Source organism: Oryctolagus cuniculus, chromosome 10 (assembly GCF_964237555.1).
Source record: "Oryctolagus cuniculus chromosome 10, mOryCun1.1, whole genome shotgun sequence".
NCBI classification, from domain to species: Eukaryota; Metazoa; Chordata; class Mammalia; order Lagomorpha; family Leporidae; genus Oryctolagus; species Oryctolagus cuniculus.
In genome coordinates this window covers 82,153,841-82,173,624 of record NC_091441.1, presented here as the reverse complement: position 1 = coordinate 82,173,624, position 19,784 = coordinate 82,153,841, and the positions used below count along the sequence as shown (strand labels likewise).

Genomic DNA, 19,784 nt, shown 5'->3' with positions numbered 1-19,784 from the left:
GGTTCATTTATCAAAATGCGCTCTTTGTTTTCAATCGTATGTAAGGCAAGGACGGGGCAGGAAACACAAAATACAGGGCTGCGTTCAAAATGGGCAGTACCTCCTCCTGCTCAGGCCTGGGTAGTGGAGAAAACCATTCTCCAAGTCTGGAAAATCATGCCACCTAAAAATCGTCTTTACAAACTATTCTATCAATAAGAATTTTTAAAACAGAATATTTAGTGTGTAATACTACATGCAATAAATGGGCATATGAGTGAAGGGTTCACCAGGTTCATAAAACTTAATCCTCAGAGCAACTCAAAAAAGATTGACACCATTTTTATGCCCATTTTACAGAGGAGGCAACTGAGGCACGAGGAGACTTAGGAACTGGACCATCATACTGCAGCAAGTCAGAGGCTGGGCAAGGATTAGAACCCAGGCTTGTGTATCTGCACAGGTGAATAACAAACCAAGCAAAGTAGCCTCTTGGTGGGAGATGGAATCCCAGGGACGCTTTGGACTACGTCTCTTGTTTGCACTACAGCAAACAGAAGCCCAGAGTTGCAAAGGAGTGTGCTCAGGTCAGACAACCAATTAACTATGCAGCCTGACTCTCAGGGGAACGTTCCAAGTCAGGGCTGGCAAACGAGGGCTTGCGGGCCAAATCCAGCCCACTGCCTCTCTCTGCAGCACCTTTGAGCTAAGAATAATTTTTATATTTTTAAGTAGTTGAGAAAAAAAATTAGAATATTTTGTGATCTGTAGAAATTACATGAAATTCAAATCCCAGTGTCCATAAATAAAGTTTTCGTGGAACACAGCCAAAGTGATTCGGTTACAGATTGCTGGCGGCTGCCTCTGCACTACAGTGGGGGAGCTGAGCAGTGATGACACAGCCAGTACGGCCCGCAAGGACTAAAATATTTCATCCCTGCTCTAAGTAATTGCGTCTATTTTTTCCCCACTGGGAAAGGGGAGATCAGTGGAAACAAAGCAAATTCTGCACAGCGGTAGACACCGCTTAAAATGGTCACTGTCCCTGTGCCCTTGCTCTCGTTTCTTCCAATCAGATGGAGGAGGCCCATTTTCTCGGTGACATGGTAAATTCAGATCACTTATCACATCTCTTCTGTTTTGTTATTACACTGTTAGCAGTGGAGTCATCTGTTGAGAATTAAGAAGGCAAAGCTGCCAAGTCAGCAGCCCTGGAGATGCATCTCTTGTCTACCTAGCACCCAATCTGGCAGGCGACCGAGGCCACCCATGTGGATGAGTTAGTGACAACTGTATCTCCTCATTTGTTTATCTTTTTTTTTTTTTTAAACTGGCTCCTCTGTTCTGAAGCTCTATCACCCCCAACCCCTGGCTCCCATCTGTTCTCCACTTGGAGGAATTCCTCTATGTCAGAGTTGTCAAGAGGCACTTGTCACCCAGTCGCACCGCTCCCCTATGACCTGTACCACCTATATCTGAGGCCACCATCCCAGGTCTGCTGGGCCTAGGCCCCGAGGACCATGCACTGAGGAGTCTGAAGGCTTGTGATTAAAACAATCAATGCTAGCTGTGTTTGATGTGCTTCTAAGTTTTAGCAAAACATAATCATAAAAGAGTTCAGAAGACCATAAGCATAGATAACATTCACTCAGTTCTAAGGGATTCAAAATCACACCTGCTCCTTACTACAACCCCATGAAGCGGCCATATTTTTAAATTCCCATTTTATATATGAAAAAGCTGAGATTTTAAACCCAGCTCTCTTCCTGAGTAGCAGAAGGGTTTGAGGAAGTTACTGCAGTTTTGAGGCTTTAGATTCCCCTGGATGAGTTTCTCATCTAAATGCCTATATCCCTCATATTTTCTACAAAGTAAAGATGACTGATGGTTATCCTGTGGGGCTTTGGCATATTCACACCCAACTTCCTCATGATTCCTTCTCCCATGGTGACACAACAGGGACACAGAAGGAGTGAACATGATCACAGCTGGAGTCACCAACTCTGGTGTCAGGAGCCCACAGCCAGATTCCTCCCTACAGCCGTTCAAAGACAGGAGCGTACGCACCTCATGCAAGCAAGGTTCCGGGCCAAGTCCAACATTGTGCGTTTATGCTATTGTTTTCAACTATATTAACCTTCAAATACGCAACATGCATTAATGAAAACCAAAGCTATGGGAGCCTTAACATTCAACTAGAATTGAAGACTCTGGAAAGCACCAGCACGTCCCCACTCTGCACACATCCCCATCACCTGCCAGTGATGAGAGTTCTTTTCACGGAGGAATGTTTTATACATCTGAACACTGTGCATGTGGACTTCTCTTTGTCCCTTCTTTGAATGGCCCTTGTGTCTTTCAATCCGTCTATACTGTGATTTACGGAATTCTCAAAGGCCATTTTGACAGTGTGAGACTTCTGTCTGCAGTGTTGACCCTGGAATCTCATCGCTGTGTAAGAGGTCATGTTACTGCACCACTCTTTGGGATTCTGCACTTAGGTAGCAGAAATGACAGAGTAGACCCCACTGCAAATACTTTCCTTGAGAGAAACTGGATTCTGAGAGCCTAAGGTTGCTTTCCAAACTCCTACTTTACTCTCATGAGACATTTCAGAGCCAAGGACTAAGGAAGACAAATAACTTGGGGAGTTCCCAGAATTCCAGGTTTTGTTGCTGGCTGTTTCTCTACACCAGGGACCTGCAAACTGTGACCCATGGGCCAGATCTGTCCCACCAACTGCTTTGGTTAAAAAACAAAACAGGATAGATGGAGACACAGTCCATGTTTTTTTGAGCACGCCCATTTCTTTAGGTACTGCCTATGCTGGCTTCTGCATTATACTGGCAAAATGAATAGCCGTGCCGGTCTCAGCTCCCAGTGTTGATAATACACAAGTGCGGGACACAAAGCATAGCATGTGACTCTACAGGAAAAGCCCACACACCTGCGTCCAACCCTGGGGATGAAGAGCTGGGAGAAGACAAAAAGCTGTCTCATTTGGGGCTCTCCCAGCTTGCAGGTCTCACTGTCTGCTCCTGGTAAGGCAGGCAGCTGTATGTCTAGGGAAGAAAACCCCACTGTCATCTCTTTGAATCAACACTGGCCAAAGCGTGGCTCAAGTGCTCCCGTTCTCCTTGCTCACATTCCCAGAGGACAGCAGTGGTTCCAGAGCTCCTGTCCACTGACCTCAGACGCAGCCTCACCATCTTTCTTGGCACAGAATTTCAGGCAACCACCGCCAATAAACAGAGGGTAACACAGGATCAAAGTTGTTTGTCCTTCCTGTCCCTAAATCATGCTCATGCAGTCTGTCCTCCTATGGAGCTCTGTCCAAGGAAAGCCTCAAGGTGGCACTCTCTGGGAGAGTCTATTAGCCCAACACACCTATTACCTGTAAAACAGTCCTCTCTGTTGGATGGTTGTGCAACCCTGTGTTTTTGTTTGTTTGTTTGTTTTTACAGGCAGAGTTAGACAGTGAGAGAGAGGCAGAGAGAAAGGTCTTCCTTCCATTGGTTCATCCCCCAAATGGCCGCTACGGCTGGCGCGCTGCGCCATCCGAAGCCAGGAGCCAGGTGCTTCCTCCTGGTCTCCCATTCAGGTGCAGGGCCCAAGCACTTGGGCCATCCTCCACTGCACTCCTGGGCCACAGCAGAGAGCTGGACTGGAAGAGGAACAACTGGGACAGAATCGGACTAGAACCCAGGGTGCTGGTGCCGCAGGCGGAGGATAAGCCTAATGAGCTGCGGCACCAGTCTAACCCTGGTTTTAACCCATATTTGGGAGGAAGAAGTCCACTGTGTCTGCACTGAGCACACTCAGACTTTTCTTGTCATTACTCTTTAAATCACAGAATCTAACAACTATTTGCATGGCATTCACTTTGTATTAGGCATTTATTATAAGTAATCTAGAGGTCACTTAGGGTACACAAGAGGCTGTGTGCAGACTGTATGCAAATACTGTACTGTTTTATGTAGGGACAGTAGGCTCCGCAAATTTTGGTGTCCGTGCAGCACCCTGAAACTCATGCCCCTTGCATATCAAAGGACAGCTGGGGTGTGGACCGAATCTGTCTTTATGTCCCCTCTACAGTAGCAATATGCCTGAATCAGTATCTCATCACCTAGAACTTTCTGGCAGCACATGAGGAAACTGAGGCATAAGGGAATGAACTGACTGGTTCTGCAGAGGACACCCAGAGGGCAGAGAGTGCTATTCTGAGGTTAGGAGGCAGGACTCGGGATGTGCCTGTCGTGGGACCTGCCCAGGCTCTGGAGCTCCTCCTTATTAAGTCAGCTGCACACACAGCTCCTGAGCAGGGCAATAATTTCAGAGGTTTGTTCTTGAAGGCACCACTCCTGCCTGGAACAGTGTGAGCCCCAACCAATGACAACCCAGTCCGAGGGCAGAACACGGCCTGTGAGGTGCACGGGGAGGAAGTTTCCTTCCATGCAGAGGGCAGGCATTAGCTTTTCACCTCCAGTCTCTCTGGAAGCCTCAACTATCTCTGATCTCAGGCTCTACCTCGGGGAGCATGGACAGACCTCTGGAACCCTAGGGTCTGAATGGTGACCACAACATGGAGAGCCCAGTCACTTCCTCTGCCCTGCCCTTTAAGGATACACTGCCCAGAACAAGTCCAGACAGCTCATCTGCTCCTCAGGGTTCTGCTCAGGGAGCTAGAGGCTCATCCGGTCTCACTCAGGTCCTGCACCCATTTGGGGAGCGAACCAGCAGATGGAAGATCTCTTTCTCTCTCTGTACCATTGCCTTTCAAATTAAAAAAAAAAGCAATAAAGTAAACAAATATATAACAATTTGTTCTTTTCTTCATTCCAGAAACACTTGTCTACAAAGGCTAAATTTCCCCTTAATATGTGGCTGGTCGTTCAATTCACCCTGAATTCTTTTAAGCAAAAATAATCCCGTCTCAGCTGGTGCGGTCTATTCTGATAAGGCGAGTAAATACATATAATTATAAAGTTACCCATTTCAAAGGGAAGAGTAATCCTTTCCTTATCCACTGGTAGAACAGCTTGTAATTACTACACAGCTGAGAACAAAGATTTGTCCACAAAATCCCATTAAATCAAGCCTGATTGGCTGATTAAAACCTCTCATCAGGACGTTTCTGATGGGCAAAAGTGCTTCTAATGTGGGCGGCACATCGGGGCGACTGTGGCAAGCGTCCTGGCTCTTCCCAGTAGTCATCCAGCAGTCAGGAAGCCCCACGTTCTCCATTCACAGGCCACAGACACTGCCAAGGAAAGCCGCCACTGGGCTGTTGAGATGTGTGCTATCTCCATCCTAAAAAACCTCACCGTTGCTCAGACGGCATAGACATGTGGCAGAGTGCCTGAAACCTAGAAAACACCCCATAAACATGCTTAGTAGCATGTATTTATTACTGTAATTCAGGCTCTGGCAACACTGTTGAACCACATCTAGCTTCTCTGCAGCCCTAGGCTCGCTTTCAGAAGCTAGGATGATGGACAGATACCCTTTCTCATGTCTCTCTCCATCTTGACACAGGGGTGTGGGTTTTGGCAACATCAACCAATTCCAACAATCGTGTGAATACTGAGAGTACAGCAGTAAGAAAGAGTGTGGTGAGTCAGGTAAACCAGACACCACCCTCTGGAAAAGCACAAAACGCTCCTGTCTCTTTGTGCCATTTTGTCTTTCTTTGTGGCCTCAGACAATGCTCTGTTTAGAGAAACAGAATCAAAGCAGACTCCAAGGTTGGTTAAAACAAATTTGGAGTGATTTGTGGGAGGAGGAGAATTTATGTTCTGAGCCAGAAGAAGGCAAATAGAGAATTTAGATTGAGGATAAAAGAAATCTCACAGAGGTCTCCGTAGTTAAGCAAGATTTTTCCCCACTAGCAGCACTGAGAACTACTTTCTGGGACAAGGATAGTCTCACTTTTGGTTGGTTTCTCATTTTACTATTTTTAAATTTTTTATTTATTTTATTTTGATTTATTTGAAAGGCAGAGAGACAAGAAGAGATCTCTCATGTGCTGGTTCATTCTCCATATGCCCTCAAAGAACCAGGACTGAGCCAGGCTGACACCAGGATCCCAGAACTCAATCCGGGCCTCCAATGTGGGTGGCAGGGACCCAAGTGCTTGAACCATCACACAGTGCCTCCCAGGCTGTGCATTTGTAGGCAGCTGGAATCAGAAGCAAAGCTGGGGCCTGGAAACCAGACATTCAAATATGGGATGCAGGTGTCTCAAGTGGTGTCTTAACTACTAACACCTGCTTGGGTTTCTCATTTCAACTGAGCTATTACCAATGCAGCCATGGCCGACTGAGGGCCTTCAAAATAGGGGCACGATCCATGTGTCTATCACACCTATCCTTGCATTGTTCCATGTTCTACATCTCTACCATATCTACATCTCTACATTCTTTTGGATACCACAGCTCCACCAAAAGTTTGCGATGATCATACCCAACAACAATACTCTCCCACACTGTCTGTCTAGTCTCTAACTTTTGCAGGACCATTAATCCCACCGTCACAACCTTGGTCCTTAAGAGATTTAAAACCCTAGGTCCCCCTTCTCTCATCTGTTCTCTCTCTGCTCTTGGCTCCACTCCACTTTTACCTCTATGTAGCAAGTATGCCTGGGTTTTAGATTTCACCTCTTTTCTTTCAGTCATACCACACATGCATCGCTGCAAAGCCATGGCTCTGTCCAGGACAGCCTTCTGGTTTACCCAGGTCCTGGCTGTAAAGCTGACCACTGTGAGGACCTCAGCACCAAGTCCCAGGTACAGAAGATCACTCTGATCCTCTACTAACTTTTTCCAATGATTCAAATCCTTCACTATACTTTCAACCTCAATTTGGAGATTCTCCATTTATAATGTCTTTCCTAACATCCATCTGCAAATCTACTATCATTACAGTAGTCAATATTACTTGAAAAAGGGAGTAAGAGAAGGAAAGCAGGCTAGGCTACAAGAGTATTGAGGGACACACACTTTATAGGAATCTGAATACCTTAGGGTAAATAGAATTGGTTCTGTTGCACTTAGTTCCTATTATAGGACCTTTATGAATAATACCTTCTTTAATTCCTGCATTTTGTCATCTCTGTATCAAGAATACAGTAACAACAGAATGTTTCGTCCTTCCCTTGTTAAGTATGCAGAACCAATACAAGCTCAGGACTTCTTGTCTTGGTGTCAAACTACTGGTTTCCCAGAAATCACATATATGGAAGTTAGTACGCTTGGCCCTGCCATGCTGGGTGTGAGAACCTGAATCCATCTATGGACGTCTTTCACACAAGACACCAGTTCCTATAAAAGGAAGACACACTATCACCAGCTAGAACTCTAGAAATGTCAAAAGCTCTCCTGCTTCTTTCCCTTTGACAAAGATCCCAGGTACTTATTATAAGGCAGGAAGCGTCCTGGCAAACGTCACCAGGGGTATGTTCAGTTTTTCTAAATTTGGGAGACAGTGTTCTCTTTGAGTGCATCTTGAGTCATCACATTTAATTCCCCAAGAGACACGAGCTCATCTTGAGTCATCACATCTAATTCCCCAAGACACCGTCGACATTACAAGGTCATCAATGTTTTCAGATTCAGCAAACCAGGAGGGTGGCTGTCTGCAATCCTCCAATGGCCACTGCTACTAAGATAAAACCAGGTCACACTCGGGCGGACAGCTGTTAGCATTCTTTATACAAGCATATCGTCTTGTATCATATCATCTTTTTTGTTTCAGGTCTCTAGTAAATGAGATCATTTCTCACACTTTTATATTTCTGTTCATCTTCCTTAATGCCTGAAGCTTAATGGCCTGCACATGGCATTTATCAAGACATTAGTTAACTAATTAAAAATCATCCGGCATATACCTTAGAAGTGCATTTACTTAAAGGATGCAAATACTATTGTCTTAAAAAAACTGAGAAGTTTCAAAGGTTCTTGTCAGTATCTCAGATAGCCCTCTGATACCATCAGCAGATATCTGGAAGGGAGCTAATGCTGGAAGTAGTCTTTTGCCTATTTCGGCATGTGTATTACATCCAGGCACTATGAAGATCATTTAATACCGCTGGAACACTAAGCATGGTGCAAAAATAAAAGATGTGCTCCTTTCATCTTCTGGGAAAAATCAAAAGTGGCGTAACTTTCTTTTCTAGGACTATACAAACTAGTGCTAATGATGGGTTTCTAGGGATGCTGCAGGCACACGGAGGACCATGAGCAAGAAGGAGCCCAGCACAGGCACCCTCACTTCCAGGCAGCCCGGGTGACACATGCTAGTGTGACTTGCTTACCCGGGTGACACACACTAGTGTGATTTGCTTACCAAGACCCACTCCCCTTCAGGACACGGAGAGAGCTGCTTTTACAACCACTGGGGTCACTTTGACCCTGAAAACAGTTTGACACCAACATTTTATACTCATTAACACCCTGGTCACTTTTTTTTTTTTTTTTCCTGGTGGTTTTGGAAATTTTGTTGCTTTGAACAAAGTATTTTTCCTGAGGTCAATGATGTCTATATTTTCAATAGGTTTAATTCACTGATACGCTTGAGTGTCTCTATGAAACACTGCCAACAGGAGATTCTACCATTTTCCTATTTCCTTTGTGATCATTACTTCCATCAAGTTTGTACTGTGCAGATCTAAGTCTAAGCGAAGAGAGAGAATAGAACAGGAGGGTGAGAGAAGAGCTACAAAGAGCCAAGCAGAGAGAAAAGTGGGCTACTGCCTCTCTGGCATCTAGACTGAACACATGGGAAGAAAGTGTCCACGGGAGGACAGCAGTAGCCGTGAACGGTAAAAGTCTGCCGAGCCGTGCGGTAAGTCAGGAGCTCCCTCACGATGGCCTGGGGAGACCAGGTTACCGCAGAAAGATGCTGAGGAAAAAGACATGACGGGGCTGCTGGACTACGTTGTCTGAATTTGCAGATGGTCGGGACAGGACTTCTAGGTGCGTCTCACGTCTGCATTTGCTTCTCTACCACTGCGGTTCTCTGGGGACCACAGAACCTGAGGCAGGGGTCCTTAGGGTGAAACCTATGATCACACTAGTAGAAACAGTAAGAGTCATAGTAAGACAGCACCAGCATTCGCACCACTGGGGTCAACGTAATGGTGGGTAATACTCCTGGCGCATTACCATGGAAACAAGGCAGCAGCACCAGAATGGAGCAGCAATCATTGTTCTTTTCAACACCGGACACACTGCAGTGAATACCAGCCACCTTCCGTAAGAATACTCCTGATCGACACTAAAACACTATTAGTTTTGTTGGATCTCAGACCTCAAGCACATGTCTTCTCAGTGCTGTTTGGGAGGAAGCAGGGCAAACAGAAAGCTGTCTGCTACATCCTGAACCATGGTGCTTGTTCTCGGGAGACGCACTCCGCACCTGTCTGAGGATGGAGCTCTGCTACTCACTTTTCCTTGGAACGTCAACTTTACTTGGAAGAATGATCAACCTTCTGGAGTCGTTCAGATGTGATTGTTTGGAAGATATTGTCTCAAAAATGAGCAAGGTGAGACTGTCACTTTAAAGGAAGCAACTGACCATGCTGCAGCTGATGGTAAAATTTGTAAGTTAAAGTGACAATTCAAATTCTCAAAACCTTGTACCTGTCACTGTGAACGTGGCGGCTTTCTAATACTTAAAAGCTTTTCCATTGAGCATGGTGGTATACTAACAAATGCGAATTTTTGGTATTGTATGTTGAGGTATGTCTGTATTTAGAAGATGTAAACAATACATTTTTTTCAAACGATCAACACAGGATGTTATCAGTCATGCATGGATAAAACCCATTTAGTGTGCAAGACACACTCTGATGGAATTTATTCCATAATAAAACTAATCTTAATAATGAAACCATTCCCTATAAACTTTTAGTATAGTACCAAAGGAGAAAATTCACAAATCAAATGAAACGATTATTTAAAAACTCTTCATTTTTCCAAATATATACCATTCTGAGCACGTTTGCTTTATATTGTTAAATCAAAACAATATATTGCAACAGATTTAATGAAGAATCAGATATCAGACTAGACATGCAGAAGCCTAAAACAATACTAATATTCTTACTAAAATTTTAAAACCTATGATTTTTGTGAAAAATACAATATAGTTGGCCGGCGCCGCGGCTCACTAGGCTAATCCTCCGCCTTGTGGCACTGGCACACCGGGTTCTAGTCCCGGTTGGGGCGCCGGATTCTGTCCCGGTTGCCCCTCTTCCAGGCCAGCTCTCTGCTGTGGCCAGGGAGTGCAGTGGAGGATGGCCCAGGTGCTTGGGCCCTGCACCCCATGGGAGACCAGGAAAAGCACCTGGCTCCTGGCTCCTGCGATCGGATCAGCGCGGTGCGCCGGCCGCGGCGGCCATTGGAGGGTGAACCAATGGCAAAGGAAGACTTTCTCTCTGTCTCTCTCTCTCACTGTCCACTCTGCCTGTCAAAAAACAAAACAAAACAAAACAAAACAAAAAAACAAAAACAAAAAAACAAAAAAACCCTTGTCTCTCTCTCTCTAACTCTACCTCTCAAATAATAAATAAATAAAATTAAAAAAAAAAGAAAAATACAATATAGCAGTCCCACCTTATCTGTGGTTCTGCTTTCTGCAGTCTTGTTACCACAGTGAAAACATTAACTAGCACATTCTAGAAATAAACAATGCATATGTTTTGAATCATGCTGGGTTCTGAAGAACAGGGTGAAATCTCACATCTTCCCTCCTGGGATGTGAATCATGCCTTTGTCCAGTGTGTGTCTATGCTGTGTACTCCACCAGTTGGTGGTTTAGTAGCTGTCTGGAACACTGGATGAAATGTTGGGGTATTCCAATGCTTAGGTCCAAGGTGCCCTTACATAGTAGACTAACACTATATCACAATGCCATTCACCTCAAAAGGTAGACACCATCTCATCTCACATAACAAAAAGGGTGAATGCAGCACAATAAAATATTTTGAGAGAGAAAGACAACACATTCACACAATTTTCATTACAGTATATTGTGATGGTTATTCCATTTTATTATTCTGTACTGTGGTTAGTCTCTTACTGTGCCTAATTTGCAAATTAAATTCCATCATAGGTATATATGAGGAAAAACGTAGTAGGGATGATAGAGGGTTTGATATTATCTGCACTTTCATGTACTCACTGGGATTTGCACCCCATGGATAAAGGGGTGTTATTGTACATATTTATAGAAAATACTTATTATAGAGATATAAAATATAAAAGCACAGATTTTATTTTTAGAAAATTTTTTAATTCCAAGTAAATTCTGTCATTAAATTGATTTATTAGTTGTTTTCATTATTATTGACTGCTATAACCCCAAATAAACAAGCTCTTAGGGGTCTTCAATATCCTCAAATTCCAGGGGTCCTGAGACCAACAAGTTTGAAAACTTTCGCTCCCATGTGATACATAATTCTTGGAGCAGCATTTCTCAGAAGGCTTTTCTCAGAACACTGAACTTGTGAAATGATTCACAACAGAAAAGCTTGCACTGGAATAAGCTAGGACAATGAAGGGAATCAGAACATCTCCCGTTCTTGGAGCGCTAATGCCCGTCAGCCTACTGGAGGCTGAGGAAAGTCTCCTGATAGTGCCTTCATTCCACCTAACTTAACGCCATGTCTCTTTACGCTGTCTCAGGGAGATGCTGAGCCCAGAACTCACTGCTCACCTGACCCTGAAGAAGGGGCACTGGCACAGTGAGAATCTACCACGACTCACCTTCCAGGCGGACCACCAGGGGCACCTTGAGCTCCAACTCCCTACAGGCTTTGGTGATCCCATTGGCAATGATGGCACAGTTGACAATACCACCAAAAATATTGACAAGGATGGCTTCAACCTGAAACAAAAAACAGAAAGTTGCCCATCAAATTGCTGAAAGTCGGTCAACAGCCTGAAAGGTAAGTGGCTAAACAACAGAGGCAAGTAAGATAGGACACCTCACCTTCTGTCATTTACTACACAAAATACAATATAAGAAAAAGCCCAGAATATGTCAAGAAAGTTAATAGTTAGGAATGAATTGATAATGCACAGCATTATTTAGTTATTTGAAAGGCAGAGTTGGAGGGGATGTGTGAGACAGAGAGATATATTAATTGATCTTAGTTGCTGGTTGACTCCCCAAATGGCAGCAAACACTGGGGCTCAGCCAGGACAAAGCCACGAGCCTAGAATTCTATCTGGACCTCCCACACAGGTGCAGGGGCCCAAAGACTTGGGCTATCTCCTGCTGCTTTCCCAGGTATATTAGCAGGGAGGTGGATCAGAATTGGAGCAGTGGAAATCAATGCCTCTTTGGGATGCCAGCATGGTAGGCTATGGCTTAACCTCCAGGCCACAATGCCAGCAGCGATACTATACTAACTCATATAATCCTATCCATTATCCCTCAGTACTCAAAATAAATTCAATCACTATGTATTATGTACTATCTTCTCTTTTGAAAAAGCCATTTATTTACTTTATTTGAAAGGCAGAATGAGGAAGAAGGAATGAGAAAGAAAGAAAAAGACACACATAACACTCCCTAACATAGCCACCCACCCACCAATAATCCTACAGAGAGACAGAGAGAAAGAGAGAGAAAGAGAGAAAGAGAGAAAGAGAGAAAGAGAGAGAGAGAGAGAGAGAGAGAGATCTACTACTTATTGGTTCACTCCTCAACTGCCTGCAACAATCCAGGCTGGCCAGGCTGAAGCCAGGGGCCCAGAGCTCAATGAGGTACCTCACAAGGCTGTGAGAGACTCAACTATGTAAGCCATCACCCACTGCCTACCATAGCGTGCATTAGCAGGAAGCTGGAATGGAAAGCAAAGCATCCCAAGCAGTGTCTCTAATGCTCTGCCAAAAGTCTGTCCCTATGGTATACCATCTTTCTTCTTCTTTTTAAAAATATACTGTTGTCTAGAACTGTTCTTTTTATGAGTAGTGTCATTGAAAATTTCATGTGCTTATGTGTATCTTTTCTCTCCACAGTTTGATACTTAAATTTTTATCTGTCATGGTGCTTCATGCAATAATTCAAAACTAGGAACTTAACTATTTGTTGTTTTATATTAATACCACAGATTCAAACTTTCCCATGCTTCCAGAATACTTATTTGACAGAGAAGTATTGAAGAATAGTCTCAAAAATCAAAGATAATTTAATTGTCCTTGGTAATAACCTTTTTGAATGAAAAAAGAAACATTCTCCAAAACAAAGCAATACAATCTAATATCTACAGTAATGATGTAAGGAAAATCAAAACAGTGACTGGAGTTTTTCAGAAATGTAAATTGTATCCCATCATGCTAACCTTTTGTACATACTCCATATTCAAAGGCATGTGAGAAAAAAAAAAAATTGTAGTTGCCCTGACTTGATAAATAGCATAAGAAAATCCTGTATAATTAACATGAAGAACAAGATAATGAAGAGAATTCATTATTTAGATTAATTGAAAACACCCACAAAAAAACAATTATTCATCAAGCTGGAGGCATCAAAATTCCAACAATGGAGTCACAATCAAATTGTGCCACACTAATTGCGAAGCATATATACAGGTGCTGCCTGTCATTTTAAAATCCTGTTGCTTCAATGGTAAATGAACTACAATAACATAAGAACAAAGAGTGCCTCCCATTGGTACAGCACTTAACTGTTTCCAAACTGCCATTACGAATCCTCATTGTTTACTATGAGTCAGTCCAGAACTCTATGCACTGAGCACACTGAGGGTTGGCCCTTGTAGCTGATAAAGCCATTGGGAGCACTCAGCTGATGTGTCCCAAAATCTGACAGCTGAAATGTTGCAGGGGTGCGGCTCATCATCAGCTCTCCAGATTTGTCCCTTCATGCCCTTTGCTAGAGCTGGGACACTGGGCAAATTGCCTAACCTCTCTTGAACACGGCTTCCTCACCCGTGGAAAGACGGTTAATATAAGTTCATCAGCCTCCTGAAAGGCTGAAAGAACTAAATGAGATAATACACAGGAAGAGTTGAGCACATGGCTGTAAATGTACTCAGTGGATATTTATACACACATTTATTTGGGAAGCAATGATGAAAGTGGGCAGGTTACCTAGACAGCGAGTTAGAAAATGTTTTTCAGTAGATTGCAGCTATGCTAAATTCAAATATAATGGGAACAAAAACTTATTGAAGTTCGATAAAAAGCTAATGTCTTAAGAATAAAATAAATGAGCACTATTTTTCAAACCAATTAGAGATTGGGGTTACACCCAAGAAAAAAAATCTCCCATTACCATTCACAGCAGGCCAACTGGTAAGCAGAGCCTTGCTTTCTAATGACAGCTATTAAATGCTATTAGCACTGAGGCTTGGCGCAGCAGTAGTTTCCAAGTAACTGTGGTTTGGAGAGGAACTTGCCAGAACAACGGAAGGAGGATCACTCGAGAGCAGTAATGACTCTACAAGGTCCAAGAGAGAATGTCAGGAACTGTTGGGTCTCACTCAGGTTTGTCAAGAAGTAGGCTTTGCAAAGTACCCACTGGTATCTGCATACACTGCCACGTTCCAATCTGTGTATTCTACCAGGACGAGTTCAAATGTCAGTGGCTCAGGGAAGCTCCTGTTTGACCAAGTTAGAGTGACTGGTCCATTTAACCCATTCCAAACTACACAATCATTCTACAGATTAGTTACAGTCTGCATGAAAAACTCAAGGGAATTCGTCTACAAAGATAGCAGGAGGGTGGCAAGAAGCAGGGAGAAGGCCCTAAGGTGTGATTCAAGCTTACTTGGTGGGTAGATATTTTGGAATAAGTGTCAGATATGATGGTGACTGTGATGTTTCCTCAATTGGTCTCAGCTACCATAAGCCTCTCAAACATCAGTATCTGAGTTTAATTACCTTCTAACATTAAAAAAGAGACAATTTGTGGGGCAGGAGTTTGGCACAGTGGCTAAGCTGCTACTTGGGACACCCACAACCCATACTGGGAGCCTGGATTTTAGTCCTGGCTCTGCTCCCAAATCCAGCTTCCTGCTAGTGTGCACCCTGGACTGGAGCAGGTGATGGTTCAAGTACTTGGTCCCTGACTCCCACATGTGAAAACTCAGACTCAGTTCTGGGCTGTTGACATTGGTCTGGCACAGCATCCTCTGTTGAGGGTGGTTAGAGTAAGCCAGTGAATGGAAGATCTCTTTCTCTCTTTCAGTAGATAAATAATTAAATAAAAGTTTAATTAAAGAATACTCTCAATACAACTATTTGTAACCTAAAAGCAAGCCAACCACTTCAGCTAGTGCTAAATTCAAGGAAAAGCACCCCCCCCCCCCTTTATAAGAGAAATGGATCACTGCAGTGTGGTTGATTTACCTCTCATCTCCTCAACCCTACACCCCCAAGATACATCTCCCTTGAGTGGATCTTCTCTGTGTTCCTCTAAATAAACGACCTGTGCTTTTCCTATCTTTTTATCTAGCATAATCCACAAAACATGTAATTATTTAGTAAACAGTAGGTTGAAAAATGGATGGATTTGGGGCCAGTGCTGTGGCACACTGGGTTGAAGCCCCGGCCTGCAGCAATGGCATCCTATATGGGCACCGGTTCTAGTCCTGGCTGCTCCACTTCCAAGCCAGCTCTCTGCTTATGGCCTGGGGAAGCCATAGAAGATGGCCCAAATCCTTGGGCCCCTGCACCCATGTGGGAGACTTGGAAGAACCTCCTGGCTCCTGGCTTTGGATTGGGTCGGCTCCAGCCATGTCAGCCATCGGGGGGTGAACCAGCAGATAGAGGACCTCTCTCTGTCTATCTCTCTCTCTAACTCTTTCAAATAAATAAAAAATGGATGGATTTGTTTGAATAGTCACTGTACCAGGCAGAGTTGAGTTCCTGGGATACGGAGGAGGACACATCATCACTGTGGTCAGGGAGTCCCAAGACTAGCTTTGAGAGTGAGACAAGCATGATACAAGGGCCACAGGAGCCCCACAGAGCCAAGACCAGGGCAAGGGCAGTGATTCAGACTGCTGCGGCAACAGAGATTCTTTTTCGAGGTGATGCTCCAGGAGACACAGAGAAGAAAAGACCACAATCCCAAGTAGTAGAAAGAGGACAGGATGAAGACAGAGATGTCACCCAGCTTATCGTGCTGGCGAACTACAAGATGCTACAGGTGAGGCAGAGAACGGCAGGTGCCGGAGGCCAGAGATGGGAACCTGGCCCCTCTTGCTTATTCCTTCTAACTGCATAGTGGATAAAGCCAAGTGGTAAAGGCAGCTTCCCTGGAGGCAGAGGGGAGGAAAGCAGCAGGAGAATCAAAGAGTGAGCAAAGAGTGTGTGACCATGGGAGAGCAACAGACACGTGCGGTAGACTGTGTGAGAGTGCCAGGGCAGGGAGCAGCCAGGGCAGGTGGACCGCTGGGAGGGTCTGAGAACGTGCAGGAGTGCAGCAGTGAGAGAGAAGGAGCGTGAGAGGACAGGTGAGAGAGACGCGGACACAGAGACAAAGAAAGAGTGAGCAACAGCAGCAAGTTACAGCTTCTACAAGAATAGCGACGAGACTTACAAGTTCATAGGCTGCTTATTGGCTCAGGGAAATGAGACTGTGTAGGAAAACACCATGGCACACTAAGATGAAAACCACCAACAAGGGTGGTGGGAAGACTCCACTGAAACACAGACTATGCCATTCTTCCTTTCCCACTCACACTTCAATGGGAATGGGATTTAAGGTTTCACTTCAGGCCAGTTTCTGCAATTCACTACCATATTCTGCAACCTCAAACCGTGAATGAAGTAAAAAAGTGAGTCTTGTGACATCGTAATTATGAATCAGCATGTACAAAGCATGTCAAATTTCCAGTGTGTGCTCGTGTGTTCATTCATTTTACTGCTAACAGCTATTCTAATACCAACAACAACTCAAGGCCAGGTCTATTTAAGCACCTAGCGACTTTACCAGAAGATCCTTAAGTGCCTTTAGGAATAGAGGCTTTTTCAAATTCCTAGGCGAGAATCAAGTGGGTCGCTTGCTATTTACTGTTTGACAAAAGCAAAGATCATCTAATGAGGCAGTTTTGGTGCTAGCTACAGGGCTTGGTTCCCTAGATCCCAGCCAGTTGTTCCCAAAGAGAGCATGTGGCAGTGGCTGGCAGCTATGCCAGTGCCTGGGCAATCCAAACGTAGGTTTTTCGAATGTGTGTTTGTTTTTGCAAAGACACACTCTGGCTGCAGATTTTAGTCCACAATTAAAAGTAAAGCATGCATGTCCAAAGCAGAAAACCTAAAGACTTTGCTATTTGTCAAGCTCCTCCTAGTCCCAAATGGAAGCACAGAAAATACCAAAAATCAATACTAAATCCCTCTCGTTGGAAGACAGATCCTTTTGAGTATGTGATGTAGAGAGCCGCCCCCCTCCAGACAGATGAATTCATGCACACGATATTTTGAGGGATAACGTGATAAATCCCACAACTGCACTGCTCCTACGGGCTATGACCTCAAGGGAGACACCATCAAGTGCTAACAAAAGCACATGCATAGAGGAGAAGGGGTTTCATGGGAACGTGAATTCCTTGTGACTATAAAATTTTAATTTCACTGCACACCTTTCTGGGCAATCAACATATTAATAATAAATAATTACAAATACAACAATGGCTATCTTTCCTAACAATTTAGGTAGTGGTTCACGATTTGCTAATTATTTTACATATATTAACACATGAGTAATCTATGCAGAGGGTATAAATACCATCCCTGCTTTATAGACAAGGAAATAGATTACTAAAGATCTGGGAAAATCATTAGGGCTACAGATTATCTGCTGACAAATGCCCTGCAGGGCTAACAAAGCCACAAAGGTCCTATATGTGGGGAGCAACTCGGACTATACTGTTGCTGGAATTGAGACTTATTCTATGCATCTGCTCTCCCACAATATGGCGCTGGGAGAGAAGAAAACAGCTTCTACACAGCTGCCTCCAGTTCAGCCAACAAACTGTAGGACTTGCTCCTGATTGGAGGAGAGCAGCGTGCTCGGCGTGTGGGCAGCCGAGTTGGGATTGGTGGAAGAGGACTATATAGGAGGAGAGAGACGGCATGCACCAGGAACATCTAAGGGGAACACCTGTGCAGCCCCCGAGAGAGCCGGCCGGCGGTGTGCCGCTCCCCCGCGGAAGTGGGGAATGTGGCAGGGGGAACTGCCCTTCCACGGAGGTGGAAGGGTCAGTAGCCAACCCGGGAAGAACCAGCAGCAAACCTGGGGAGGGCCAAACAGACGAAAGAACAGCGCAGGGTCCTGTGTCGTTCCTCCACGAAGAGGGGGAGCAACACTATAAAATGTGCTGTGCTTAGTATCTTCTCATTCTAATGGCCAATTTTACCATAAACAAACAGGAAAGATATTACCTATCCCACTCTGAACATGAGAAAGCTGATATACAGAGAAGAGAATTTTTTTAAGAAAAAGAAGCTTTTGCTAAATTATGCAGATAGTATGTTGTCAGTCTTGACAACTCAGTTTTCTTTAATATCATCTTGACTCTCTTTAAAGAAATGTCAATATTGCCAGAGTGCTCAATAAAAACTGGAGTATTTATTGAATACATCTTTTGAGGCCTTACTCTCTGCTAGGTACTCTTTTAACCTCTGAGTATGGTCACCAAGAAAGATAGTAAAATTAACCAAAAGGTTACATATCTATATAGAAATCTGCAAACTATGGCAAGAGTTATGAAGGAGAGAGCAGCTCTGGGTACTACTAAAATCACACAACAGGCTCCATATTAGATGGGGTAGTCGGAGAGGCCCTCCTGTATGCAGACATTTAAGCAAGGGTCTGAAAGACAAACAAGGAGAGGAGAGGCCAGGAAGATGAAGAGAAGTGGAGAAAGTCAAGACAAGGGAATACTGAGGGTGCAGGTGGAAGGACAGGCAAGGGCTTTGTGAATCTGGAATACAAGGAATCTTGGGCTTGGGAAGTGGAAAGCAGGGGAAGGAGACAGGCCATTCCAGCAGGGGCCACACCACACAGCCTAGAGAAAGGGCCATAAGAAGAACCTTCAGAAGCCTTTGGTTTCAAGACACCCAAAGAGAACTCAGGCCAGGAAGGAAACTAACATTCACACAGCATCCACAATGCATTTTCTTTTTTTTTTTTTTATCTTTTATTTAATGAATATAAATTTCCAAAGTACGACTCATGGGTTACAATGGCTTCCCCCCCCATACCGTCCCTCCCACCCACAACCCTCCCCTTTCCCACTCCCTCTCCCCTTCCATTCACATCAAGATTCATTTTCGATTATCTTAATATACAGAAGATCAGCTTAGTATACCTTAAGTAAGGATTTCAACAGTTCACAATGCATTTTCTTTAAACATGTACAATGGATTTACTACCTCTATGTTACGGATAAACTGAGACTCAGAGTTTAAGCACTCCTAGTTATTAGGAACAGAAGTCACAGGTGATGACAATCACACCTGCACAAACCTGACAATCACACAGCTGTCAGGGACAGCTGGGCACTTTTTGGGGCGATGCCAACATTCACCAGGGGCTCTCCAACTATTCTATTCAGGGCTACTCAGTACATCGTTTAGGCTGCATGGGCCAGTCTCTGACGTAACCACTTAACCCAGTCACTGCAGCACGAGAGCAGTCTTAACAAAATGTAAATTGCAGAGCACAGCTGTGTTCCGTTAAAACTAGTTACAAAAAGAAGAGGTGGGTCACAGTACGATGAGCCCTGCCATGACACGAGTTGGTCCAGTTCCCCTCAAATTCACTGCAAG

General features: G+C 44.2%; 1 protein-coding gene across 1 annotated transcript in view; it reads right to left on the bottom strand.

Annotated features, from left to right (window-relative positions):
* SUCLG2 (succinate-CoA ligase GDP-forming subunit beta) overlaps positions 1 to 19,784 on the bottom strand; it is a 296,898-nt gene that overhangs the window by 8,356 nt on the left and 268,758 nt on the right. Inside the window, exon 10 of the mRNA XM_002713297.5 lies at positions 11,745 to 11,865. Within this exon, the coding sequence (XP_002713343.1) occupies positions 11,745 to 11,865 (121 nt within the window). The remainder of the gene's footprint in view (positions 1 to 11,744; positions 11,866 to 19,784) is intronic.